General features: G+C 39.1%; 2 protein-coding genes across 24 annotated transcripts in view; one reads left to right on the top strand and one right to left on the bottom strand.

Annotated features, from left to right (window-relative positions):
- The first annotated feature begins 607 nt into the window (after positions 1-607).
- NEXN (nexilin F-actin binding protein) lies at positions 608-24068 on the top strand. Of its 13 annotated transcripts, none has more exons than XM_069023089.1 (14): positions 608-622; positions 8005-8086; positions 9154-9345; positions 9488-9569; positions 9656-9804; positions 11183-11224; positions 12348-12542; positions 12622-12795; positions 15134-15319; positions 19228-19428; positions 20736-20957; positions 22073-22258; positions 22843-23200; positions 23309-24068. In XM_069023089.1, the coding sequence occupies exons 2-14, from the start codon at positions 8060-8062 to the stop codon at positions 23320-23322; spliced, it is 2028 nt and encodes a 675-aa protein (XP_068879190.1). In that variant the 5' UTR covers positions 608-622; positions 8005-8059; the 3' UTR covers positions 23323-24068. The 13 variants fall into 13 exon arrangements, with proteins under 13 accessions (XP_068879190.1, XP_068879186.1, XP_068879189.1 ...); XM_069023085.1 differs by lacking the exon at positions 608-622 and adding an exon at positions 642-714; XM_069023088.1 differs by lacking the exon at positions 608-622 and adding an exon at positions 664-714 and having other exon boundaries at positions 8009-8086.
- FUBP1 (far upstream element binding protein 1) overlaps positions 13664-27638 on the bottom strand; it is a 34435-nt gene continuing 20460 nt past the window's right edge. For 5 of the 11 annotated variants that reach the window (XM_069023096.1, XM_069023092.1, XM_069023100.1 and 2 more), the window contains 2 exons: positions 27116-27163; positions 13664-14605 (listed from right to left, as the gene is read on the bottom strand). In XM_069023096.1, the coding sequence (XP_068879197.1) occupies positions 14588-14605; positions 27116-27163 (66 nt within the window). In that variant the 3' untranslated portion in view covers positions 13664-14587. Of the gene's footprint in view, positions 14606-24586; positions 27164-27638 lie in introns of those variants that run through there. The other 6 variants (XR_011152464.1, XM_069023094.1, XR_011152462.1 and 3 more) reach the window with 5 other exon arrangements.

Genomic DNA, 27638 nt, shown 5'->3' with positions numbered 1-27638 from the left:
ATAAAGAGTCTAACCCCCACTGCGGTAGAAGGACAATGTATCCGTGCTTTGATCTGCCCAGATTTGTTTTATGTGTTGCACGTGTTCATCTGCTGAAAGCGGGTGTGTCCCTGGCAGTCGGAAGCCCCGGTGCCGCTCCTGTGCTTCAGTACGGCTGCCCCGAGGGTGGCACTGGGGGAAAGTGCCTCCTCTGTCCGTCAAAAGGCAAACCCGTTTTGTGTTTTAGCTTTGGTGGCCGTTGTTCAGATCTGCACAGCCTAAGGTCCTGTGGTTACTGTCCTAATGTTGATAACCCAGCTGGAAGTTAGGCTCCAGTCTGGCAGACACAATACAAGAGAGATAGGAAGAAAATTCTGCGCTGGAAACCTTGCAACTGAACATGTAGGAAACAAGTCCTCTTTACGCAGGAAAAGGAATATATTCAGATGTAATAAAATCACGTTTCTGCCTCTGCTTTGTGAAGTTCCCAGCGACAGGCGCTGCTTTGAGCCACCGCGCTCTGCCTCTCGCCGTCTGGCACTAGGGAGATTCCTCCCCGCTCCATCAGCGAACTGTCACATTACTATTATTAGTTGATCGCTCTCCATGTGCCATTAACCGACCCGGCACCGGACCGCCGTAGGTATAAAACCCCGCGGGCCGGCAGAGCCAGCGCAGCCGAGCGCTCCCTGCGTGCGGGGCCGGGGGGAGCGACGCGCCGGGGCTGCGGCGGCGGTGAGTGGGGCTGACCCGCGGCTGCCGGGCCGGGGCAGCCCCGCCGGTACCGGGCCGGGGAGCTCCGGGCCGTGGCCGGGAAAAGCCGCGGTGATCGGGACCAGCGCGGGCAGGGCGATGGCGGGCGGCGGCTGCGGGCGGCGGGTCTCGGTGTCCGCCGTGCGTCCCGCGGAGCCCCCGCCCGCCGCTCGCCCGCTGCCCTGCGGCAGGGCCGGCGCGGCCAGGGACGCGCAGCAAAACGGCGGCTTCGCCGCCCCGGTTATTTATAGCTCGGTGCTGCTTCCAGCCCAAAATTAGCCTGTTGGCCGGGCTGCTGCCCGCGGGGAGGGGACCTGGCTGGCTGGCTGGCTGCCCCCCCCCCCCCCCCCCGCGCGGCCAGCGAGGGGCCGGGCACGGCGCGCTGAGCCGCAGGGCCGGGGACGAGCCGGGCCGGGCCGGGCCAGCTGCCGCGGCGCGGGGCTCGCCTGGAATGCGGGCGCCGGGCGCGCGTCGCGACTTTTATGGAAAGTTGCAGCGGCGGAGCGGCGGCCGCAGCCAAGGGGCGCTCGGCAGCGCAGCCCGCCCGCCGCCGGAGCGCCCCGAGCCGCAGCGCGGGCAGCGCACAGGTAAGAGCAGCTCCGCCGCCGAGGGGCACAGCGGGGCTCGGCCCCCCCCGCCCCGCTCCCCTCCCCGCCGCCGGCCTCGCTGCCCCGGCGTGCGGCGGGGCTGGGGCTGGGGCCGCCTGCCCGGCCCGCTGCCCGCGGCGCCCCTCGGCCGGACCCGCGGCGGGAGCGCCGTCTCCTCTCTCCGCCGGGAGCCGGGCGGCGGCGGGAGGGCCCGGGAGGGGCAGCGCCCGGGGGGCGGCGTAGCCGCAGCCGTGCGGGAGCGGTGCCGGCAGCGCCGAGCGCGGGTCCCGCGGGGCCGGGGCCGGGGCCGGGCGCTTTTGCAGCGGTTTAACCGAAGCCGCCGCCGTGCGCGGGGCTCTGTCCGCCGCCGCCCCGCTGAGGCGGCCCCGGGGACGCGGAGCCCGGGAGGGCCGTCCCGCCCTGGCGTGAGGGACCCGCGGTGGGTGATGTGCGGCTCATAAAAATTAGTTTAAAATCCCATAAATCCCCGATTTTCATAAACCGCGTGTCGACATGCGGAGGACTTCAGTTTTGTTGGTGTGGTCTTCAGCAGCGAGGGCACACTGAGTGCGTCCATTGGTTCTGCTTCACCCTGAAGTGATGGCGGTAAAACAGAGTGGCTTGGAAGAAAATATTCGGTTTCTGTGACAGCTTGCAAACTATTTGTTATTACATTTGTTTTCGGTAAATAAGGGCTTCTTTTTAGCCAACAAATGTCGAAAAAAGCGTGTTTAATGAAGCATGTCAGAATTTCAAAGATTAATCAGAAAGTAGCTGTATGGTAGAAAACATAGTACTCAACCTTAGATCTCAGGTCTTAAGAGACATTAGATCTCCTAGAAAATTGTGCAGTGAAATAAAATTATGAATTATAATTAGTCTTATAGGAGGGCCAACTGCATCAATTAAGGAGCATGCAGAAGTATGAGAATATGACTGGTATATGTAGAAAGCACAGTCTGGTGAGCTATGAAAGCTGTGTAGATTGTTTAAGACATTAGTAAGGAATACTTTCTCTAACTGCATTTAGAATACATTAGATGAGTTTTCTCAGTGAAAGAAGTCAGGCAAGCATTTACGTGGTTATCCAGCTTTGAAACCTCTTTAAGGAGGACCAGTGCTGTGGTCAGACTGGCTGTGGGGAGGCAGTGGGGAAAGCTCCTGGCATTGGGAGAGCAGTGCAGGAGGCAATGGAAGTGACCCCTGCACCAAAGGCACCCATACCTGCTCAGGTGAAGGTGGTACACATGATCCAGCTTTTACAGGCATCAGCACCACCAGCAGGGTGGGGTTGCTCAAGGGGAAGCAGCAGCGTATCTCTGGGAAGCCCTGGAGACCTCTCCTTTGTGGCGGAAGCAGAGCTCGGGCCGTGACCACTGTGGGTGACCACCCTGGCTTCAGTCTGGGTTGGCCAAGAGCATTTCTGAGAAGAGGCAGAAAGGCTGTGTCCTGTCAGCAGGGAAGATACAAATTGCAATAGCGCCTCATGTCCAGTATTTGAATTACCTTGATCTTTGAAGTCCCATCAGTGAAGTCAACAAAGCAAATGGTTCATCTTCAGCTGCCGTGACACAGCAGGGAATGGAGGAACTGTAGTGTGGGGCAGAATATACTGATTTTTGTCCTGGAGACCTCAGTTCACAATTTACTGCCACTTGCAATTAGGATCAGCAGGTACCATGGAACATGAAATCATGGGCCAGAAGATCCCAGCAGGACTTCCCCATTACCAGAGCAGTCTCTGAACTCCCACCACATTTGCTCTGGAGCCTGTGTACCCCATAATAGCATGTGAAGAGAGTAAGGAATCAACGGACCTTTTGTACAGAGAAGGGTGATTACATTTTTTTAACAGTCGGGCTGAATGGCACTGTTGCATTAGGAGTGTTTATAGCTATATAAAACTTAGGCATCCTTCATAAGAAGTGTGTTTAGAAATGACAACCTACCTGCAAGGACTGTTCAACAACAAAATGGGACTCCCAATAAATATTGAAGTGTGATAGATTCAAAGATTGAGGAAAAGATTGTGTTCGAAATTAAATTATCTGGGTCACTTGTTGGTAAGCATTCTGGTCTTTAATTGTAAAGACTTAATGAAGGAAATACTAGTGAGTGGAAGTAGTTTTGCATTTTGTATTTATACAAATTGTGAAGTTCAGACAGCTGGTATTGATTGTCATAACTCACTGGCTTCAGTGGAGATGACGGTTGATGCCAGCTCAGGATCTTCCCCTATGCATGATAATTTTAGTATCTCCTTCAGTATCTGTAATTTGGTACAACAACTGGTAGTGTCATTCCAGACCAGTTACAGGGGGGGACATAAATGATGCCCATTTCCCCTCCTCTTTCCAGTTCTGTTCAATATTTTGTTAACTATTTCAATGCTGCGGACTGTTTGCCTCTCCTTGGTGCTTTGGCTGCAAGTAGTGAGTTTCCAACTCTCACAGTATGGTTTTCTTGTATAATGGAGTCTTCCCTGCAAATAGATCACAAAGAGGAGACAGATGGTAAATGTAACTTAGACTGTGCCATGAAGGGCTTATTTATAACTCACAGTACCCAGTAGGAGAGCAGGGGGCCTCCCGAAAGGAGAAATCACAGAGGAACAGGACCTTTTTCCAAAGTCCTGATTTCATACTCCTATTGTAAAGAGTGGTGTTCAGTTCAGAGAAGTGCTAGTATTTTTTGTGTCTCATGTGAGGATGTTTATCATGCCCCTGAAAAACAAGAATATTTTAAAAGAAAGGGAATTTTATTATTTATGGGAAGTTTTTTTTTTTAATCTGGTTAAAGCTGCACAACTTTTTTTGATCAATTGAGGACTCTGACCTGCTTTCAGAAATGGAAATTAATTAAATTTAAGGAGATGGATTTTGGGACTTGTGAGCCATCAAACTTTCTGTGTCCCCTGAATGGTTTTCTTTTTTGACTTTTTTTTGCCTGAAGTAAGATTTTAGGGAGGCTGCATGAAAAGTTGAAAAAGTGCTATGATTGTAACAGGTCAAGACATATCAGAAATGATCGCTTGTCTATTTACTGTAAATGAGTAAGATGTTTGAAAACAGTAATTTATCTTTTTACAGAATATTTCTAATCTGCTGCCTAGTGTCCTATGCATTACTGGTTTGTATTAAATTTTCACTTGAACTTAGAGATCCCTCTTTGCATTACAGCCAGTCAAGTCTAATGGCATTTTCTCTTCGTTCCAATTCCAGAGGTACAACCATCGATCACTGGATGCAAGTTAAATTTTTCTTGAGGAGTGGACCTTTCAAGGGGCCCTGTAGTCTGGTACTTTCAGTATAAACATTGTAACACCAGACCAACATTATCAATGATATGTCATTTAATTGTAGGAAAGGTAAAATGTGGAGAGAAAAGAAATTACACTACCGTCAGGTGAATGCTGGAGTGATGAGACTGGGTGTGCAAAGGGTAACAAGCTGAACTAATTTTTTGATCATGGTTATGTTCAAAATTATAGTCTGGGTTTTTTTTTTGAGTGGGAAGCCTCAGTGAAGAGCTCCTACAGCTTCTGCTGAGGTATGTTGATCGTGGGAAATAAAAGATGAGACTGAATATTAAGATTGGACAGCTTTGTAATAGGAGAAATAGTTTCTGAAGTAAGAAACTGAACAGGAAGACGTGTGTTGTCTCAAAAAATAAGAATTGCTTTTATTAGATGAACTCTGGGAAAATACAAAACAAGAATACATACGTATATAAATGCACAACTTAAAAATATAACTAGTTCATCTAAAAGTGAATAAGTAGGTCAAGGTTTCTTGGGTTGGAAAATCTCTTACTGCATACTTTTGCAAAGCTATTGGCAGATGAGGAAGGCACTGTTCTTCCACGATTTGTAGGTGTCAGGACTTCTGATGTAGCCACTGGGGTTTTCTCAGCAACAATTCATTGACTGTGATCCTCTCCTGATGGTGAGGCAGATACAAAGGAGCTTCAGTCCACAGTGGTTTTTCCCGAAGCTGTGGCCACTCCCTCACAGACCCAACCCAAAACTCAAGAAGTTCTTCCTTTTTTCTTAAAGATTTTGTATCGTCTTTATTGGAAATGACTCATCTGCCCTGAGGGGTGCCCGAGGCAGGGTCCAGCTGCCGGTCCTGCTCAAGGTTTAGTGGCCATGCAGAGGGATGAAAGTGAAACATGGGTGGTATCATGTTTAGCAATGCGCTGGTGCTTTGTATCAATATCTTTTAGCATCAGAGGTGGAGGTAGGATGACCTGTAGAGGCAAAATGCCTTAGAGCCAGCTGGCTAACCTTCAAGCATATTAAGAGTTAGTGATGCCAATGAACTGGAAAGCAGCCTAAAGTAATAGCAGATATGGCAGGATTCCAAATGGCAGAAATACATCTGCCGTCTTGAAGGCCCACAACCTGTTGGACTGGCACTATTTTGGAAGTTCAGACAGCAGGAATTTGCAAAGAAATTTTCTTCCAACATTCACACTTCTAGGGAAAATTTGAGATTTGTTATCCCACTGTTAAGAGGTTCAGGTAATTGGAGCTATCAGGTTCAAGACAAAGTCTTGACTCATGAATATCATCTTCTTACAATTAATTGCACATAATAAACCAGACTTTGGAATAGTCAGTTTTCAAATGACTTTAGGATGTAGCCCTGTCCATGTGGTACATTGCTGTGGTCAAGATTAGTGGTAACCTTACCTTGAGGTGTTGAGATGAAACAGAATTTCTTGTGACAGATTATCTTTGAGTCTTCTTTCTCTGCTCCAGCCCCATGTCAAGGGTAAATGTCTCTCTATGTCCCAGGCTACTTCAGTGCAAGGATTGCACCAGTTTATGACAATCCTTTGTTCTCTGATGGGTTCCTGCAGTAAACCTTTGAGTCAGCTGCTGTTTGTAAAGTACAAGGCTAAAGGTTGCCAGCCCCAAGTAGGGAAGGAGACATTAAAAGAGTGGAGTAGCACAAGAAGAGATCAGACAACTGTCTCTAAGACCTGCTTATGAAAATACAGAAGTCAAAAGATTTTAAGTAGTTTTAAGGTTATACTGATCACAGTGGGGATTTTACTTACATGCATAGAAATCAGCTAAAGCTTATAAAGATGTGCAAATCCTGCACAGTGTACAAGTGTATGATAAAGCCTATAGGGACCCTGAGGCTACAGAATGCTGATGCAATTACCTGCCTTTCTAGACTCCACACAATTCTAACATGCTATTGCTGACCTGAAACAATCTTAATAGGAACTGCCACTTAGTGATTATATGTTCATGTGTTCACAAGTGAGAAACTGAAATGCCTTGGATTCCTATCAGTCTACAAATGAGGGAGTGGGGTGGGGGTGGTGTGACCTTCCATACTAACTTGTTGAAAGGGAACACCAAAGTGCTCTCCAGAACATCTCTGTTGAAGCCAAATTTGAAGAGTTTAGAATTTGTAAATCAGGGCAAGCGTTGGCAGCTAAGTGCTCTTGCTTCATATGTTGTGACTACTTTCATTGGGAAAAACATCCCAACATATCTTAGAATCCCATTCTCTCTGTGAAGCTACAGCAGTGCTGGTGACCGTTGGTGATGTTGGTGTATTTTTGAAGAGTTTACATGAAAGCAACTCTTAATTATTTTTAAAACCACATAAATGTTTCTGTGTTCATAATCTGTTTGCAATTAAGAATTAGAGAATTTGAGGAATAAGAGCTTAACTTTCCATATCATGAAAATCCCTGACTTCAGTTCCTCTAAACGACAAGTGAGAAGTCCCTTACAGTGGTAAGCTACTTTTGCAGCATTTTTCCTTCGAACCTTTGAGCCCTTATTTTTACCATGTTTGGCACACTGAGTTTTTAGCCTTTCCTGGCACTCGAGGATCGATACAATATGGACAGCAGTAGCACTGGAGTCATGTCATGATTTCCTTCCTCCCACAAGCTGATAGATCTGAAGTTTAAAAGAAAAGAAAAAAGAAGAAAAACTGCCTTTCTGTTAGTTTCCTAGTAAAGAGTGTACTTTAAAATGTCTAACAATTTTCCTTTAAAAAATGCTATGCAATTTCCAGATCACAAATTATATAAATACTTTATCTGTATGTGGCTTACCTATCCCATTTCATAGTTTTTAGCACTACTTTTCCCTGGAGAACAGCCCTCGGAGAAGGGAAAGCGTTACTTTGGAGTCGTGCGTTGGGTGAAGGGCAGAGCCCTGTGACACGCAGGTGGCTCCCCCGGCCCCGCTCTCCTCCTGCAGCCGCACAAGGGCAGAGCAGCAGTGCGGGGAGGCCGGGGGCTCCTGGCCTGAGCTCTGGCAAAGCTCCTGCAGCCGCAGCCCCGGCTCACAGCTCGGCCCGGAGCTGCGGGGACGTCCCTTCTGCTGCCCGAGCACCGGGAACAGCAGCTTTGCAACATGCAGCCAGGGCAGCCCGAGTTTGGCTCCAAGTTGTTAGTTTTTTTACATGGAAATTAAAACCCAATACCTAGGACTATATAGAGGAGTTATGAGCATGAATAGTGAATCATAAGCTTGTTCTTTTAATTACTGTGGCATACTTAGAACCTATTCATGTCTTCAAAAGCCTCAGAGGACCAAGTGAAATTGTGATACATCAATTTCAGCCTATGCAAACTTATTTACAGGAAGATGGTTAAAGTATCATTTAAAAGGAAAAGAAAGGAATATAACTACAACTGTTTCTTTCAGGTAGAAACTGAAAGCCATCTTAAACACACCAGGTGCAGAGCACAATACAGTAACCATGAATGACATTGCACAGAAAACTGAGGTATGTACCAATTTTAAAGTAATCAAGGCAATGTAATAATTTACAACTGATGCTTGCAAAAATAAGAATTAGAAATAATTGTAAAAGACAATTATTCTGGAAGTCTGCTAGTATTGCCACTATTTTTAGACAATGAAAGGGGACTTGTAAGTAGCATAAGATTGATGGAATATGTGAATTATGTTCTTATTAGAAAAACATGAAGGAGGAGGGCAAAATAAAGGCAACGAAATATGAAGAAGCTTTAAATGTTGGTGGCGAAATTCTGGGTAACATTTGCATGATTCTAAAATGTAAATATACAAGGCTACTTTCTTCTTCTACATAGACTTACTGAGTAGCAGGAACAAAAACTTCTGGTGTAGGTGGAAAAATATGAAACGTGGAACGTTTTCAGCCAGTTTTCTCAGTATTACTTTATTGAGAACATTCCTGTTGTCATCACTGTAAAAAGAGAAAACTTCACAGTAGTTCTGAAAGCGGGAACCTTTGGTGTTTGGACACCCACAGAGTAATCACTGGCAAAGCAGTGTCCATTTGTTATATCACCATCAGAGCCCTGAGAGTGCAGTGATCTTTGCACTTCGTAACATAAAATCACTGGGCTTCTGGTTTTCTCTAAATAGTAAAAAAGTAAGCATATAATGTACTGGAAGTTTTAAGTTAAGAAATACTACTGTTTATTTAAAAACGACAGCTGTTGACGTGTTGCAGAAAAACTCCCATTCATATTGTATTATACATCTATGTCTTTCTATCTCTTTTAAATGTTAGGGGCAGAGAATCTCTTTGGTGTTTGCTTAAGATTGAGAGCAACAATATAAATCTGTATCTAATTTAATAGTTTAATGCTGAATGTTGTTTTAGATATTTTAGTATTTATGACTGTTTATGAACAAATACAATGATGCTTAACTGATGATGGCTTGTGGCACAAAGTTCAAAATATCAATTGCATTTCTGTTTTATGTTCTTACATTCTTTTTAATCCAACCTATCAGATTATTTCTATCCATCTGTTTCAACTTTCTTTTTCTTATCTTCATTTCTTCTATATCTTCACCAAGATTCTGCTTTCTTCATCTAAACCCGTCCAAAAGTCCTATGTGCCCAAGCTTCATAAGGGTGATGTAAAGGATAAATTTGAAGCTATGCAGAAAGCAAGGGAAGAAAGAAATCAAAGGAGATCTAGAGATGAAAAGCAAAGAAGAAAAGAACAATATGTTAGAGAGAGAGAATGGAACAGGAGAAAGCAGGAGGTTATTTTCTTTGCTAATATTTTATGTTATTTTAATACTTAATATTATATCTGAAAATCTATTTACATTATTTTAAGACAGTAATATTTGGGTTTCATTTAAGTTATAAAGACAGTTTTTCTTTCTGTGTTTCATCAACTAGATGAAAGAACTGCTTGGATCTGATGAAGACGATGACACCAAACTATCTAAAATAGAAAAGGGTTATGTTCCAAAGCTAATAGGTAAGAGAAGCTTGACTTTCAAGGCCACAGAATTCACTGGGTAAGTATGAGATGGAACTGCTCAGCTGTGCATTTCATGTCCATAGGAACTGTTAAAGGCAAGTTTGAAGAAATGGAGAAGCAAAGGCAAGAAGAAGAAAGAAAAAGAACGGAAGAAGAAAGAAAGCGCAGAATTGAACAAGATATGATTGAGAAAAGAAAAATTCAAAGAGAATTAGCAAAAAAGGCACAGGAGGTATGTTCATCTGATCACAACAGTCAGGATGGAATTGTAAAAAACGTGAAAAATGTTTTGTATTGATCAGAAAGATTAGACCTTAAGATTTCTGATAGTAGTGACTTACATGATTTACATGGGAGATGCTCAGTGGGGTGGAAGTGAGATACAATGTTCATAGAGTCTTCATTTCTTTACAGTACTAAATTTCTTTTAAGCTCTAAAATTGAGTTACAGATGAAACTGGGCAGGCATAAACCTGGTAGGAACCAGGCACAAATTTTGTTGTCATATGCATGTGAGTTTACTAAATTAATTTGAAAATGTTTCTTGTATTTTATCAACTCTTACTGTAGACAACCTTTGCTTATAAATTAGTGAATACAGTTCAGTGATACATGAACTAAGGCAAGCAAGAAGTAGTAGAAAATGCCACTGGCAGGCAAAAATGAGAAGACACTAATGCAGTACTAATGCAATAAAAATCATAAATCATGAAGATCCAGATCATGTTTTATTCCTTTGCCATTTTGTGAATCATCATTGCACATATATATATATATATATATATATATATGAAGAGACTCCCAACTTTCGTTGATGCCAGTAAAGCAAATTCTGTCTTTTGTAGAATTTTGTGCACGGATATCAAACTTAATTCCTTTTGCAAGTTTTCTTCAGTGCTGCAAATGCTGCGGTGAGAGTAAACATTTAAATGACAGACTAAATACATAGGCAAATTTCTATTTAACCAAATTATAGTAGTACTTCATTCAGGTGTGAATTTGTTGTAAGAAATGAAAAACAGTGCTATAGGAGAAGTCAGTTCTTGGACAGTGTTTTCTACTAGAATTTCTAACATTGTTAAAACTGTACTTTAATTGGCATTGCATCTAGCATATATTTAACCTAACCTGCAAGGCAGAAGTACATACACGTAGAATTTTTAAAACTATGTGAGTTTTAGACCATAACATAGACACACCATAGGAAGTAAGCACAGCATTAGGCTTTTTTCAGAAGTTGAGGGGAAGACAATGTCACTTGAATCAGAAATAATAAATACCTTTGCTTTAGATTTAAAAAAAAATTTCTTTTTTTTACACAATTCTGGAATATTTAAATGAAGAATGGACATCTCAAGTACTGCTCTTGGTTCAGCACTGTCTTGAGAATGCTTTAGCAGACTTTGTGTGGGATGTTTTATGTCTTGTTGCTTCTTCCTCAAGAAGCTGACCTATCTGAAGTATTTCAACAGAGGTTCTGTCATTACCATCTCTGTGAATTTACGTGCTACATACATATCACTGATACAAAAAGAATTTCCAGTTCTATGCTTGCAACTCTAAGGCAAAGAGCCAAATTAATGTAATCATATGAAATTCTCATTTAATAGATTGATGACTTTAACAATACGGGAACTGAATCAGCAGCTGAGGTAATCAGATTTTTTTAAAGAAATGTTCACCTACATTTTTATTCACTTTGTTTTATAATTGTAATTTGGGTTGGGAAAACTTAGAAAACAGCACATAAATACCTAATTAAAGTTCAACCAAGGAGCTAACAAATTTTTAAAGTTTATGGAACTATATCTGTACTTGAAATCAATATCTTGAAGTCTGAAACAGAGCCTGGACTATGAATACTTTGTGGTTAATTAAAAACATCTAAAATGTAAATATTCAAAGCCTCCAGAATTATTTGATATCTATTGGGAATGATACTTTTAAGTCCTCTGGCTTTGCAAAGAATTATCTTAAAAGCTCTTTGCCTTAAACTTGAAATTAAAGGGGGATTCTGACAATATGCAGATGTTTAAACACCTCACTCAGTAACCTTTTAAATTTTTTTACTAATTTACCATATGGGTTTTAAGTCTTGCAAATAAATGTTCAATTTCAAAAAGCTGGGACCAAAGGTCCTATTGTCTTTCACTAACACAAGAAAATCACACTCCTACTACAGTTTTGGAAAGAAAAAACTTAAACCCCCAATTTCATCAGTTTTAACTTATTCGACAGTATGAAAAAATATGGGTAAAATATATTGTGGCAAATAAGTTGTAAAAATAGATGTGAAGCAGCAACATCCTTTAAAAACCAATTACTCTACCTGACAAATTGTATATTAGAAATTACAAATTACATATTTCTCTATTGACCTATTGGCTTATTCCAGCCGCAGTTTATTATCATTTACGTAATAAATGTAAAGACTGGAAGTAGAGTGTGGTTACAATTGCTGTCTATTCAAAGTTACACTTGTTCTTTTCCAAACCTTGAGATTTTATAGCTAACTGTTAATGAAAATCTATAAAGAAGTCAAGGAATTTGCCAGCAGTTATGTTTAAAATATAATTCAGTCTTGATACTCTTCAGATATTAGAAGAAAACTAGTGACTGCCACAGGCAGATAGATTTATTCTTGTGGTTAATACTGAACACAAATAAATCTTTTGGAAGCTTTGTGCACACAGGTTAAAACATCAATTTCATTAAGAAATGAGTTTATCTAGAAGTCAAGTTTCATGAAAATATAATAAATATCTTTTTGGACAGGAAGGGGATGATTCACTGCTAGTTACAGTAGTGCCTGTAAAAAGCACCAGGACACCTGGGAAGATGAAAATAAACTCTGAGAACACAGGGAAGGAGAGAGCAGAACAAATAAAGACACAGGATGAAGAGATGAAGCTAAAATATGAAGAACAAAACCAATTCCTTAAGGAACCCAAGTGCCTTTCATTTGTCAAGGTAAACCAGTCATCCAAAAACACCTATATAATAGATATTTATTGGCTTAAGATATGACTGTTTCATTTTTCTTACACAGGGTGAAAATGAAAACAGTGAAACTCAAGAGCCTCTGTCTCCTGGTAAGCTGAAAGTCACATTTGAAGAACTGGAAAGACAAAGACAGGAGAATCAAAGGCGGCAAGCAGAGGAAGAAGCAAGGCAGCGTTTGGAAGAGGAAAAACGTGCCTTTGAAGAAGCCAGACAGAGAATGGCAAGTACACGTTATGCTCGTGTTGGTACAGAATTTGCACATAGGATATGCTTTTGCATTCTTTCCTGTATGGGATTTTTCTTTTTTCTTATTCCCTAACTTTATTTCCAGCTGTTAAGAGTCCAAAAATGAATTTTTGAAAGACATTTTTGACCTGTGCTCTAACTCAGTAACCACACTGGCATAATACTTTAGAGATTCTTTCAGTAAACCCAAGAAATACAGGTGTTCTGATTTTGTCAGCAATGTAGTAGGTTTTCTATCTACACTCTCTAATATCTTAAGCTATAAGCCTTCAAGGAGAGGAGTAGCTGGCTGTTTTGTTCTGAAGTAGTGCTGCAGATGGTTCAGTAACCAATTTTTGATGCAAATGTTCCATAGTAACAGAATGCTATTTCTTATCCCCATATTTATTTGTGTGATAAAGATATACATCAATTACAACTCTCCTCTTACGAAGAAATGTATGTATGTATGTACTGACATACATACTGACTCTTGTATGTACTGACATAAACAACAACATACTATAAATTACTAAAGTCCCCCAAATTGTCAGAAATGCAGCTCACAGATCCTGTTTTATATTACTTGGAAAACTGCCTCCACATGTGTTCTTTATTATAAGTCAGAGTTGTATTAGCTCAGCTATAGAAAGACCTCACTATGGTTTGTTCTTTGATCATACTGAAGGAATCATGCACTTTGTATTAACCTAAGATAACCAGATAGTTTAGTTCTGTATTTCCTCACTTTACCATACTCCAGTTCCAATAGCGTTTTTGAAGTATTTGAATACTTTTCCCCTGTTCAGTCATGATCACTGTGACTTTGTTAATTCACATACAAAATTCACATACAAACAAGATTAACAAGAAATGAGATTTTAATCTTACATAAAAACTTGGAAAATATTATTTATAGGAATTTGCTAGCTTCAACAGAGTATAATTATGCATGAACAGTCTTGGAAAAACAGCTCTAGATCACTGTTTTGATTATATTTCAAAAACATTCAAAACATTTATATTCTACAGAAACAAACAAAACCAACAACACAGAACTTCTAGAAAGCTGAAACAAACAAATTCCCAACTGGTCCATATTGAGAGAGTTCTAGGTTTAGGCAGATGCCCAAATTGTTTACTTCTTCATCTCCACCTCCAATAAATCACTGTTGTTTCACACCAATAACCTTCCCATTATGTCAATAATGCACTTTTTTCCTTTTTGTTTGGGGTTGGGCAAAGGATTCTAGGGAAGTAGAAGAGGGAAGAAACTGAAGGAGAGTGAACTTCATGAAGCCACTTAGGTGTTCTAACTGAAAATTCACATCTCTCTTCCTTATGTTAATGCATTTATTTATCAAGTAATGTGAAATAATGTACAAATTCTCCACATCAGAAGAAATTTTCTAACATGCAGCTGTAGCTGCCGACCAGTGGCTGTCAAAATTTGAAGTAAACATTTTTCTTAAGAATTCAGCAGTTAATTTTCTTCAATTCTTTTATTTTTTCCCTTATGAATTTCAAATAAAATAAAAGATTTCTCTAATTCCCTAATGGGCTACCCCACCTACCAGTCCCAGGGCTGCTCACAGTATAGAGATCTGGATTATCAGTACTCTGACAGTTCCCAGTCTACTTCCTCCACTAACAGATAAAGTACTCTGGGATGTCCTCTGAAAGGGGTTCTTGATTGCAGTTTGCAAACCACAGGCTTCTCTTAGCAGGTGAATGTTCACTGGACAGAAGCTAAAGTGAAGAGATCAGAGTATTTCAATTCCTTTTCTTCAGTGATGATTAAATGTCTAAAAAGAAAAAAAACAAAAATCTCAGTCTGGAATAACAGCAAAATACTAATTGTTTCAGTTTTGCTATAAGACTCTACAGCATTTCTTTAACTGGTGCACTGATGGAAACAATTTCTATACAAACAAAAAGACTTGATGGTATAAACGTCTATGAAAGTGATGTAAATAAAGTGAATAGAGAGTGATTTACAGTAAATGATCCAACAATGAGACCATAAAGTATGTACTTAATTGTCCAGCCTCTTCCTGATAACACATTTTTCTTTGAATTACACACTCAACAGATTTTTTAAAATTATAAAAGCTACAAGTAGGACAATGAAAATTTCTTTTCTCCCTGCCCAGCTAAAACAAAGATTAAAATGTTTCTCATAGGAACCTAACTCTTGATACATTTTTTTCCCCCCAAGGAGAAAGCAGCATTTATAAAAGATCAGAAAGGAATAGAGTATTTATTTACTATAAAGGATATCTTTTTGTTCGGGTAAATGCTTTTTATGTTTTCCTCTCCCTATTCTCCTTAAGATAAATGAAGGTGGTGATGAAGAATCTGAAAATGCTGTTAAAGAATTCCGCCCTGGTAAACTCAGACTCAGTTTTGAGGAGATAGAAAGACAGAGGAGAGAAGAGGAAAAGAGGAAAGCAGAAGAGGATGCACGACGACGCATAGAAGAGGAGAAAAGAGCATTTGCTGAAGCAAGGAAGAACATGGTATGGTGTTTTGGTTTAGCACAGACTTTAATTTTTACCTAAATCTCAAACTGGAAAGAAGCTGGGAAAAAGCTTTAAATAAAGGTTAGGAACACATGCTTCCACTCCTTCATTAATTAGTTCACCTTACTATTTATTAGAAGGTAATGGGGTAAACTACCCAAAATCATCAGAGAACAATCCCTCCTCCCAGAAAGCCTAGAGAGAATTTCAGATAATTTAGTCAAAACCAGGTATTATATCCAGTGGGTATTATTATGCTAGATGAAACAAACTTGGGAAGTGAAACGTTTTCGCAAGAAGGGTTTGTTGGTTCGGGTTTTTTTGGGAGAGCAAGTTCTTTTATATCTCCATGTTTATCTCCCTACCTTTAGAGAGTGTCCACCAATCATCTCTTACTGCTAAATCACAATTAATGGCATAGTAGAAAAATGCTCACTACAAGTACAAATCTTCCAGTCATCTGTGGCTCTTTAGGGAGGAAAAGTTAAGAAGGTTGAACCCAGCTCCTTGATGTTTTTAATGCTTGTTCAGAGAAAAACAAAAAATAACTTGTGGTGTTTACCATTAGAACACTTTGCAATACTATCTTCCCTTGACAAATACAGATTTCTGTCATATGCAAGGACTTCTAAAGTGTGAGTTAGGATTGTACTGGAGACAAATTTTCAGGGGCTTAGGACTCACATACACTACCTGAAAGCAGAGAAAGATGCCCAGTTTCAGAGGGTGGCAACTATTATTTATATTTTAAAAAAAAATAGCCACAGTGCTTTTAACTGTGGTCTTCATACTTACTCCAACCCCTCCAAGATGCAGCAGGCTTTTGGATATAAGCCAGTTACTTCTTGGTGGACATCAGCAAATACAGTATTAAATGACACAAATATAAACTAGAACTAAGTAGTGCTTGTTTCAAAAGGCAAGGCAGGATGTGCCAATCTAGAACTGTGGAACAACCCAGTTATCTGGTAGCATCTCTCTCCATTGTCCTCTGTGATTGAATTGGGAAAGACCAACTGCATGCCCAATAACATTTTCTTAATCACTCAAAGCAATACTTGGGAGAGAGATGAAAACTTTGTATGAGTACTCATATTGCTGGCAGGGCTCCCTCTGCCTGGAAATTGGGCCAAAGACCTGTTTGCTGAAAGACTACCTAGAGAAGCTACAATGTAAATTTAATTTGATACTGTACAGAAAAATAGTGTCTGTCTGTATCTCCAAAGAAAGAAAATAGAACCTAAAAACATTTAAAAATACCCCCAAAACAAAAGACTACTACTGGAGACTTGTGCCACTACAATTTTTATGAAAAGGCAGTAGAGAACTAAAGGAAGCACAAAAAGTATGTGCTGCTTCTGTTTTTTCCTGCTTTCTTGAGAAAGTCTTTTTTTTGGCCTCAGTGTAGCAAGAAACTAAATTCAGGTGTCCAGGCAAGAAACAGGGTTCAATCCATCAGATGCAGCACAGAGACTGTGACTACTCTACCTGCAGACAGTGAAAGTGGCCTGTAATTGAAAAAATTACTGAAATATATTTTCAGCATTTATGTACTTGAAAGTTTTCTGTTAAGTAGCATCCTGAATACAAATTCTACATTTGCTACTACTTGTAACAGTTTTCCTTATTTTCCATGGCTACAAAATGTAGCAGCAATGCAGATATGTCCTAAAATGTTTAAAAATGTAATAGTCCTCTCTTTTAAAGACAGTAAAAAATGCACATTAAGCTGTTATTCTAGAACTTTTTACTGTTCCTTCATTTTAATTTAGTTTTGGAAGTATACACACAGAGAAATGCTAGTATTGTGGCTGGAAAACACAAATGCCACCTCCTTTTGGATCTCCCTATTTCACATTTCCTTGTGCTATTTCCATGCTCCCCAGGACTAGCGTGACCACTTTTACACTGATGCAATCATCTTTTGTCCCCGATAGTATTTTTCTAACAGAGGCTGCAAAAACAACCTGTCTTAGCACAAATAAGAAAAAATTATTTCCCTGTTTGCCCTCTGAGTATTTGCTGACTGTGTTGCAAACCATGGTTGTTACAGGAATGGTTCTCACAACCAACCATTTCCACTTTGCAGGAGAAAAAAGCATGGCTAAAATATTTACTGAACTAATTACAGGGGTTTTGTACATCACACAACTCAGCTGAATCCTTGGGTTTTTAGCCAGGGAGAAGGTGGCTCACTGTCTTTTCATAAGTTAAGTCAGAAATACAGAGAGAGCTGCTAGTGCTTGCTCACAAGCACAGCTTTCAAGCACTTATGGGCAAATTCTGAATTGATGCTTCTCCTGGTCACTTAGGTTCAGTATGTTCTTGAAGTGATGAGCTTATGAACTAATGCATCACCAGCAAGAGCCTTTCATGTTTCTTTGCTAATTTAGTCACAGGTAGCTTCTAAAAACTATGCAGCACCACTAAAGTTTTCACTTTAGGAAAGAGTTCACAGCTTTGTTTTTTGACTTCACTTCTCCACAACACAATTCCAACAAATATGCCCGTATTACACAAAACAGATGAAGATTGGAAGGAATGGTGGTGCTGAAGTCCAATTGCAAGCTTACTCAGAGGGAAAATCTGAGTAACAGCTGTAGTGAATAGAATTTGAGCACGACTGGGCTAAAAAACTACTGAAAGAGCTGTGGCAAACAAAGATATGGGCAAAGTAAGTCAAGAGGGTGGTATGAATCAAGATGACACCAATAGCACTGAAAAGTGTGGGTTACAATGGCAGTAAGTAGCAATAAATAGTAGTGCCAAAGGCTCTTTTAGAAATGTGTTTTCTGTCCCTTTATAGTCAGGACGCTTTCTCAAATGGAAATGCTGCCCCTTTAATTACTTCTAGCATTTGACTGATTACTGCTGTTGGAAATGCCTATAACTTAGGGCACATTGAGCTCTTCCAGGTTTGCCACAAGGCTTTTCAAACATGATTAAATAGTGCCATAAGCCATATTACCCTCCTGTTCAGTGCCTGATCAGTACCTCACCTCACCTTTACCTACAGAACATTCCTGTTGAGACCATCTCTGTTAATAAGTTTCTATAGTTACATGCACAAACATACATTAATGTAAGTTTTATCACAAACTTACTTTAAAAATTCCTGCATAACTCACTGTCACTACTGGCTGCTTTTGTAGTGTTCAGCTTCATATTTTAGTACTTCAACACATTCCATCTGATAAAATACTAGTTCTTATACTTCCTGCTTTGGAAGTAATGAAAACTGCCTTTCCTAGGCCCTACTATCTTATGAATTACTCTAAAAGATAGGCCAGCTGCTCCTAATGCCAACCAAGCCTAACCCTGCTCTGAAGCCAGACAAGGATAGGGAAAGGAGGAAACCCTTGCTGGTGGGTGTATAAACCAATAAACTAACCACAAAACTTAGCATAACAACTTGTGCACAAAGAAGAGCTTCTTCTGAACTTTCTGTTCAGTTATCCTTAATGGGAATACTAATACTGCTTTAGAACAGGAATGTAATTCAGAATGCTTAAAAAAAGATTACAGATAAATGTACTTCAGCATTAAGAGCAATGACATTTTAACACAAACATTTTGTCTAATGATAGTCTGAAGTAAACAAGAATGAATTGCTTCAGGTCCTAAAGGTGCATTTAGAGGGCATCCTCCCACGCAGAGGGAAAATACTGCTTTTTAAAAAACCACCTTCATCTTCATTATAAAAGTTTAGCATTTAGTTAAAGTCAAACACAACCCCCCCCCAAATCACTCCCTCCCACAACATTAGAGGAATACCCACAGTGGCACAGTGCACCTTTCTGTACTGGAGCAGATGTGACAAAGCAGTCCCTTATCTTTATGTACCAGAAGTGTCTGAATAGTGCTGTGATTTCATCACAGATATAATTAATGCTCTGAATTTCCAGCAGGTGCTGGATGATGAATCACCAGAAATGTTTAAAACCTTTTCTCAAGAATCTCTCATACCTGGTAAACTGGAAATTAATTTTGAGGAGTTGCTGAGACAAAAAATGGAAGAAGAAAAGAGGCGCACAGAAGAAGAGCGTAGGCAAAAGTTGGAAATGGAAAGGCAAGAATTTCAACAGCTGAGACAAGAAATGGGACAGGTTTGTACATCAAATGATACATTAAGCATGCTCTGAATAAAAATAAAATAGATCAGTTTATTACTAAAATCTCAAAGTTTGAGACTGTAAATAAAAATTCCTTTAAAAGGAATTTTAAATTAATACATTCAACATTATGAAAAAGGAAAAGAAAAATAGAAAGCCTTACTTTTAAAACATTGTATATAAGGATATTTTTATCACTAATCTACCAGGAAAATGTGTTTATCCCTTGCCACCTTAGAAGTAACTACAGTTACAAATGTGTAACTTGGTTTTGCAGTAATTTCTGAAAATTCTGGAGTATTACTAAAATTATTAGATAGTATTTATGATATTGGGAGAACAGAAATATCTTGTTCCCAAAAGACAATACAAAAATAAAAGTAGGAAAGTGAAAAATTCTTGCTTTTCCACAGGGAAATCCTGTGCTACCTAATGAGAAAAGAAATACAATGGGCTCAACTTTTTAATGATTGGTATCAAGGGTTTGAAGACTTGTCACAGTGGATTTTAAAAATCACACACAAAATCTGCTTTACATCCCCAATGTTCAAAACATCACATTCATGAACTTTACACTTCAGTTTGGCTGTGGGTGGCAATTCTTTATTATTCCCTTTTGAGTGTTAAAGAACTGCATTAATTTATTGTTTGTTGCAAAGCCCGAGCAAGTAATAAAGTCTCTAGCTTGTGATGTTCTCAAGTAATCCTGGGGAAGCAGGGACAGGGACATCCAGCTAAAATGCATGTACAGCTTTACAATCAGTCAGAGGTCATAAAAGGAGGGAGAAAATATCAGTAATTGTGACTTCAGATGTGGTTTGACTGCAGGACCCACAACTGCCCTTTCTTTTCCAGCCACGACATCCTGAAATGTCATTTACTTTTTATTGAATTAAAAAAAGATTTAAAAGGCAGTGTTTTTTTATTTAACAAAACAGCTGTATTTTAGAGGATTACTTCATATTGCAAGTAAGTAGAAGTGAATTCTGTATTCTGGGTAAGCAAGTTTTTTGTATTGGTCAGTGTCTGGTTTTCTGAGTCTGCGAAGGGCAGTTTATTGACAGCAACCCTTGAACAAAGGGCATATTCAAGCAAGATACTTTAAACTCTGTATCTAGTTATACAAACACATTCATCATGAGATAGCAAGGAAAAAATAAATTACAGGGGAAAGGTCTCTGTACTGATTTCAAATAACTAAGAGAACTGCAATGTATTGAATTATACCATCCGTGGGGAGAACAGGCAATAAAAATAACGAGGGCATTTTCCATCTTAAACATTCTGTAATTTCTTAACAGCTGGAAGAAGAGTCTGAAACTTTTGAGCTAAGCAAAGAATATGAAGAATTAATGAAGCTAAAAAGAAGTGGTTCTATTCAGGCAAAGAACTTAAAAAGCAAGTTTGAAAAAATAGGACAATTGTCTCAAGAAGAAATACAGAAGAAGATTGAAGAAGAGCGAGCAAAGAGAAGAGCAATGGATGAAGAAATAAGAGAAAGGGAAGCTGAAAAATTTCAAGAGGTAAGTTCCATTCTGTGTATGTTAATGATATACTTAACCAGCACACTAATGATCCAGGACAGCACACTAATGATCCAGGAGTAGGCAATGCTGCTGCTTTCATCAAATTTTGCTGTTTCCAAAATTATGTTTTCCCTTCTTTCCTCTTCCCTCCTTTGGATGCTTAAGGATATCACACCTCAGCATCCCTAAAAGAAACAGCACCAGTTTATTATCAGTCGTTGGTCAAGCAGAGATCTGCTTTTCTGCTCAAAGTCCTTAATTCAGCATCTTAATCTGACACCTGCCAGTCTGAGGGTTTAAAACATCTGTATCTGAGAATCACCTATTAATCATCACTTGAATTGCTTCTCCTTCTGAAGTCCTAAATAATTCTCTACTGCATGAATTGAATAAAAAATTCAATTACCAAACTCAAACAATACCATTTGAAGATCAAGTCTCTGTCATGTATACTCATTCCTCAAGGGTAGAGCAGAAGAGGATGCCTACTTATCTACACTTCAGACCAGGACCTTGAGTTTTTCAGAGGGGAAACCCCAAGAAGTGGAGCTGTCAGTGTAGCCCATCGACAAAGTAGTCTCTGATCCACAAGCCCAGTGTGAACTTTTGTAGACGGAGCACAGAATTTTAATGGTACCAAGCCTGATCTGAGCCCCATTCTGGCTCTTTTCCACAACAGTCAGTTCAGCATCAGCTCAAAGCCTGTCCTATTTTTGAGCTTTTAACTTAGTGATTGACACAAATTGTTTTCATAAGGTCAACCATGTTATTAGGTGTTGAACCTATGCTCATATCAATGGCATAAAACTCCAGTCACTGAGGATTTACAATTGCCAAGAAGTGCTCAATTTCTATATCAATAAAACTTTAGGAATACTTTTTTCCCTATCATTTTTGAAATTCTTTTGCCAAAATCTTGTCCTATCCCTGGGATGAACTATTACAAGACTTACCCTACACTCATTAAACAAACTTCTGAAAAAACCACATTTCTGTGTGGCTTTGCTCAGTTAAAAAACCTCTGGGAACACAAAACTAGTTTTATTATCATATATATGATAAAGGTAATAAATAACAGTTAAGTCCTGTTTTTAATTATTTTTTTTCCCAAGGATGACGATGTAGATGTGACACCAGCCAAGAAATCTGAGGCTCCATTTACTCACAAAGTAAACATGAAGGCTCGTTTTGAGCAAATGGCAAGAGCCAGAGAAGAAGAGGAGCAGAGGAGGATTGAGGAACAGAAATTACTACGCATGCAGTTTGAACAAAAAGAAATTGACGCAGCATTACAGAAGGTATAAATTGCAAAATAATATTCTCCAGGCGTAAGTGTCATTTAACTTAGCTTACCACTGTCAATTACCACTCTTGGCAACACTACCAGAGATATAAAAGGAATGTTTCACTCCTTCTAGCAGGTGCTAGGAATTGTTGCAATAAAATTGCTTTTGGTGTTTTCACATACTCCCCATAAAAAGAAGGAATGGTTTGGGTTGAAGGAACCTTAAAGATCATCTACATTCCCTGACGTAGCCAGGGACACCTCCCATTAGATCAGGTTGCTCAAAGGTCCATCCAACCTGGCCTGAACACTTGCAGAAGAGTATGAGACACTGCGAAGAAAGGTCATGACATCCCTTGAATAACCTGAAGATGGAATTGACATTCATGCCTGTATTCTACACCAACATTCCAGCCTCATTAAAATGCATTTTACTGTCTGTGGCATATCCAGATTGGGTGCATTGTTACATAGTGAGGACAGATGTGGAATTTCCCCTTCTCAGAAACACAGTAACTTGTAATCAAGTATGTTATCACTAGCAGTCATAGTGCTATTGCCACTTCATATGTTCTAAATCAACTTATTTTAAAACAGAAAAGAGAAGAGGAAGAAGAAGAGGAGGGAAGCATTGTTAATGGTTCTACTTGTGAAGATGAGGATCAAGCTCGATCTGGAGCTCCTTGGTTCAAGAAGTCACTGAAAAACACATCAGTAGTTGATGGCGAACCAGTGAGATTTACAGTTAAAATTACTGGAGAACCAAAACCTGAAGTTACATGGTGGTTTGAAGGGGAAATGTTGCAGGACTCTGAGGACTATCAATACATTGAAAGAGGAGAAACCTACTGCCTTTACTTGCCAGAAACCTTCCCAGAAGATGAAGGAGAATATATGTGTAAAGCAGTCAACAACAGAGGCTCAGCTGCTAGCACCTGTATTCTCACCATTGAAAGTAAGAGCTAGCATTTTAATTTGCTTAATTCCCAAATAGCCTTCTTGCATCTTTCCTGTTATGAAAATCTAACTACCTGTCTCTCTTAACCCTTTTTCTGTCTTCTAGCTGATGACTACTAATGCTCTACTTTAGCTGGAATCTTTCTTCCCCTCAACTTTCTTACTGCATTATCTCTTTCTCTGATGGGGCCAACTAAAGAAAGCAAGGATGTGCATTGATTTGTCATTCCTGCATCAGATAAGAACACCCTTCAAATTGTGAGAGTTCCCTACTCAATGCGAAAATTAGTATCAAAGGCTAAAAAGAAGAAATCAATGTATGAAAGATCAACTAAAGGAAAAAGCTGAATTACCATAGTGCTCCAGCATTTGAAGACCAACTGTTGTGTAACAGAATAAAGCTGAATACATGATCTGGAAACTTGTGTAGTAGTGTCAATCTACTGGTGTATCTTGCATGAGCACTGAATATTTAAGCTGTTTTACTTTATCCCAGAGGCGCTGAACTGGCAAAGGAAATACTTATTGATGATTTTCAAAAACCCAAGTGTACTATTTTTGAAGAATAAAAGATGACATAACTGCTCATCACTGCTCCAAGAAGCATTACTTCTTTTGTTTTAAAATGGGCTTGCATTGAAACCGTTCTGCTCTGATCGACCTATGCAGCTGATCATCTCAAAAACACATCTCCCTTAGGCTTGTAGTAGTCTTCAAAGTACCAACACTTGCTTGTAAAACTTGTGTTTTTTTCATTTATTAAATGGCATAGGAACAGGTGGTGACATCTATGATTGGCTCATATTTTAAGGTGGTAAAAAAAAAGCTTTAAGAAAATTATTTTCATAAAGTGCCTGTTTTCTCAATCTTAACGCAGTAAATTTATTGCCACATCTCTAAACACTGTCTTCTTAAGGCTACTATTTTTCTCTAACACCTCCTGACATCAACATTCATGTCACTCTGCTAACACCATCTGAACCATTCAGATTAAGCTTCCGGAGGAGTAACTTTACAAAAAAATAGTCACATTTTAAATTAAAGTACATGTGTATAGGCCTTGACATAAAGGCAAGCTAAGCTGCAGTAAGTTAAATGTATGCAGTCTTTTCAAAAAGAAATCTTCCTGTGGTTAAATCTGCTGACTTTCTTTGTACCGTTACCTACTCAAAGTCACTCTTCTGCCTCAATAAAAAAATGGCAACAAGCTGCATGATGTTTTGAACTAGTATTTACCCTAATAACCATATAAATATTTTACTTAATTTCTTGTGGGTGATATTCATTCACAAAGTACAGGTTGCTACAATATTTTTCGTCTGAAGCTGTTATTTCAAAATAACAAAGGCAGGGATAGGAGCAAAAAAAGACAAAAACATTGCTATTATTATTCATCAGTTTACATTTATTGAGAAAAACCATACAAAAACCATTATACAGTTAATGTGTACCCATATTACATACAATGTCAATGCAAGCTCAAAACCACATTTTTGTAAAGCATTCAATTTACCTCAAGTCCAAGCTGCATCTCCCTAAGACACTGTTCCCATCACAGTTGCCTTTTAAAGCCAATCTTCTGTTTACACACGGGTAGTTTCTGCAGAGAACACTTTTCTCAGGACGAAAAGGCATTTCACATGCACGCAAGAGAAATATTTGTGCATACACAAGAGTTTCATAAGCTATTACTAGGGAAGAGGGAATCCTGTCAATTGTATGCTTTCTGAAAAGCCCAGTCCTCCCTTCCTCCCCCCACTTCCAGAAAAAAAAGCAAAATGGAAAAGCTTTTAGCATGCAATGGAAAACTGAAGAATTACTTCCGAAGAGAACAGGGGAGAAACAGTTTCTACCATCCAATAAAACACCACTAGTAAAAAGATGAAATACATCAAGATAGGCTGTGCAAGTGAATAGTGATCCTGTCTGCCTGGACAAGTGAAACAGATGACTTATAATTTAGCTACACTAAATAATATCCACCTGATATTTTATTCCATGTCCTAGTGAAGTATAGCCTGCAGAAAGCGTAAGAAAATGCTTTTCCTACTTGGAACATTATGCTTCCCTTCAAAATTTCTCACTCTTCACATTCCTTGTGGGACACTAAGGGGTGAGGGTGGGGTAAGCAGGAAGCATTTCAAGACACCTTTTGGAAAAGTTCACTGCATTTCTATGGAAGTCCTGTTACCTTTTGGCTACTGTGGTAACTCCAATAATCTACTGCTGGCCCATGATCTATGAGTTTGGAAACAGAGTTGGAAAATAAACACTGTGCTCTGCACAAATCAGCATGCCTGTAAGCCCCGCAGTGAGAAAGCTGGAAGCCAATACACCTCAAGTGCTACACACAAGAACATCTCACCTTCCACACACTAGCAACATCCCAATACACTGCTTTTTCTTCTCTTATCTCCTCCCACAGGCTAAATTAACAATTGAAAGTCTGTTCAGGATATCTTAGGAGTAACAGTTGAAGGAAAAAGTACCATGTAAAAAGGAAGTGAATAAATGACTCACCCCCACACTAAATTCACAGTATCAAAATCCAAATGGTACAAACCTACCCTCTTCTCATGCCAAAAATGAAGTTACATGTTAAGCTACAGATGAAATACTAAGTGGCTTGAGAAACTGAAGCACAACTATTAATTCAGTTCAAAAATTAGCTTGGCTGTTTAGAAGAATATAAAGTAAAATAGATGGTTTATATTATTAAATCACAGTTTAAAAAACTTAACAGATTATGGAACATTTATGGTCAAACAAAGAATACTTAAAAGAATGAAAAGTGATCAAAACAAAAATTATACCCTACATCATTATGTATGGGATACATTTCAAATCTGTTATGCTTTTGCCAATTTTACCTTCTACATGGAGCCCTTCTATGGTCCATGCTCATCGGCTCACCAATGGCATACACTCAAAGGATTCCTCTTTACTGGTAGTAACTATCTCAGGACCTGATTCTATGAGCTATGATTTGGTGCTTGCAGCATCTTCAGCACTGTGTGTGAAAATGAAGGCAGTATTTTTGAATATTTTTCTTTGATGTACAGATAAGCAGGACTTTTGAAAGAGGAGCAGCACATTTTAGAAACAGAATAATGAACAAAAAAACCAAATAGATGCTGCTTTATGTTAAGCTAAAAAAAACCAACAACAAAAGCTCAGAACAAAAACCTGTACCAGATCATCTGTAAGACATTTAACATTTTATACTATCAAAATATTCAGCAATTCAGTTAAAAGTATCAAGAAACAGGATACACTGACTGCTATAGCGATAAAATATTATTTGCTGTACTGTTAAGATTTAACTGGTGCTCATGCTTTTTCAGTTAAAACATACTCATCTCAAACTCCAAAATCTCTTTTCCTACCATGTCAAGTATGAATAAGCAAACTAAGTTATCTAAAGATTCCACTAACACACTATAACTCTAAGACAAGTTATCAAGTTCAGTGATAACAACAAGAAGTCATTCTTTACATTTAGGTCTTATGGTTTAAGTGGGAATAGTGCCCTAGTATAAAAAAAACATTTGTGAAGGCTGTTGACATTTCTAACCGAAGCAATTCCTGCATATTTGAAAGCGTTTGATTCTTTAATTGCAACAATTATCTATGTGAGGTAAAATAACAAAAATTACTTATTCTGATCAAGTTCAATTACTGCAATCTAATAATCTTCTCTTAAAAAAAAAGAAAAAGGAAAAATACATATTTACCTAGAAATAGAAACAGTTGTTTAAAAACTTATGATTTTCCACTCAAATGGAACCGTGAGTAACAATGCATTTGGGGAAGCAGCAGATTGCTTTTCAATACACAACCACAAAGATCTCACAGGGACAACATTAATGTACTGAAATATATTAATTTATATACTTCCTTAGGTTGTGCTTACCTGTTGCTTTTTTGCAGCAGAACCTAAGGTGGAAGGTCTGGGAAGGCACTGTGAAGTATAAATAATTGCACTGTTTGCAATTAATAAAGATTTTATACCTTAAAATGAATCAAAATCAACAGCCTCCATTTTGTGAATGATAAAGAATCCAGTGAATTTAATTTTGCTCAGTTTAGTACATAATAAATGCACCATTCTGTAAGGTTATCTACAAAATACCATGCAAAATACCTGAACTATTAAACTTAATACCCTACACTAAAGATAGCAAATACTGTCCTAGCCTTTTGCAAGCTACCAGCATAAGTCCTAATTTTAAAAGGGATAAAAATAATTCCTTCTATTTCTACAGCACAATACATACATTGCTGATTACCTGAAAAAACTACTTCAGTTTTCAAGCCTTAACTTTTACTTCTCTGTGCAGCCACCCTAAAAAAATTTGTTCTCAAAGCAACAACACGGTGTTCCAAAAATTAAAGCAATTAACAGTTATAGAATTATTTAAAACATACCTACATCA

The sequence above is a fragment of the Aphelocoma coerulescens genome, chromosome 8 (assembly GCF_041296385.1).
Source record: "Aphelocoma coerulescens isolate FSJ_1873_10779 chromosome 8, UR_Acoe_1.0, whole genome shotgun sequence".
Taxonomy (NCBI): domain Eukaryota; kingdom Metazoa; phylum Chordata; class Aves; order Passeriformes; family Corvidae; genus Aphelocoma; species Aphelocoma coerulescens.
Note: the sequence above shows the minus strand (reverse complement) of the source record. Positions and strands in the feature narration are given on the sequence as shown.

What these genes read in the sequence shown, in the direction of transcription:
- NEXN (XM_069023082.1), top strand. Translation starts at nt 1,215, where the DNA reads ATGGAAAGTTGCAGCGGCGGAGCGGCGGCCGCAGCCAAGGGGCGCTCG. An exon ending in CTGAAGCAAGGAAGAACATG is followed by an intron (nt 15,320 to 19,227) that starts GTATGGTGTTTT and finishes CTGAATTTCCAG; the next exon opens with CAGGTGCTGGATGATGAATC. An exon ending in TTGACGCAGCATTACAGAAG is followed by an intron (nt 22,259 to 22,842) that starts GTATAAATTGCA and finishes ATTTTAAAACAG; the next exon opens with AAAAGAGAAGAGGAAGAAGA.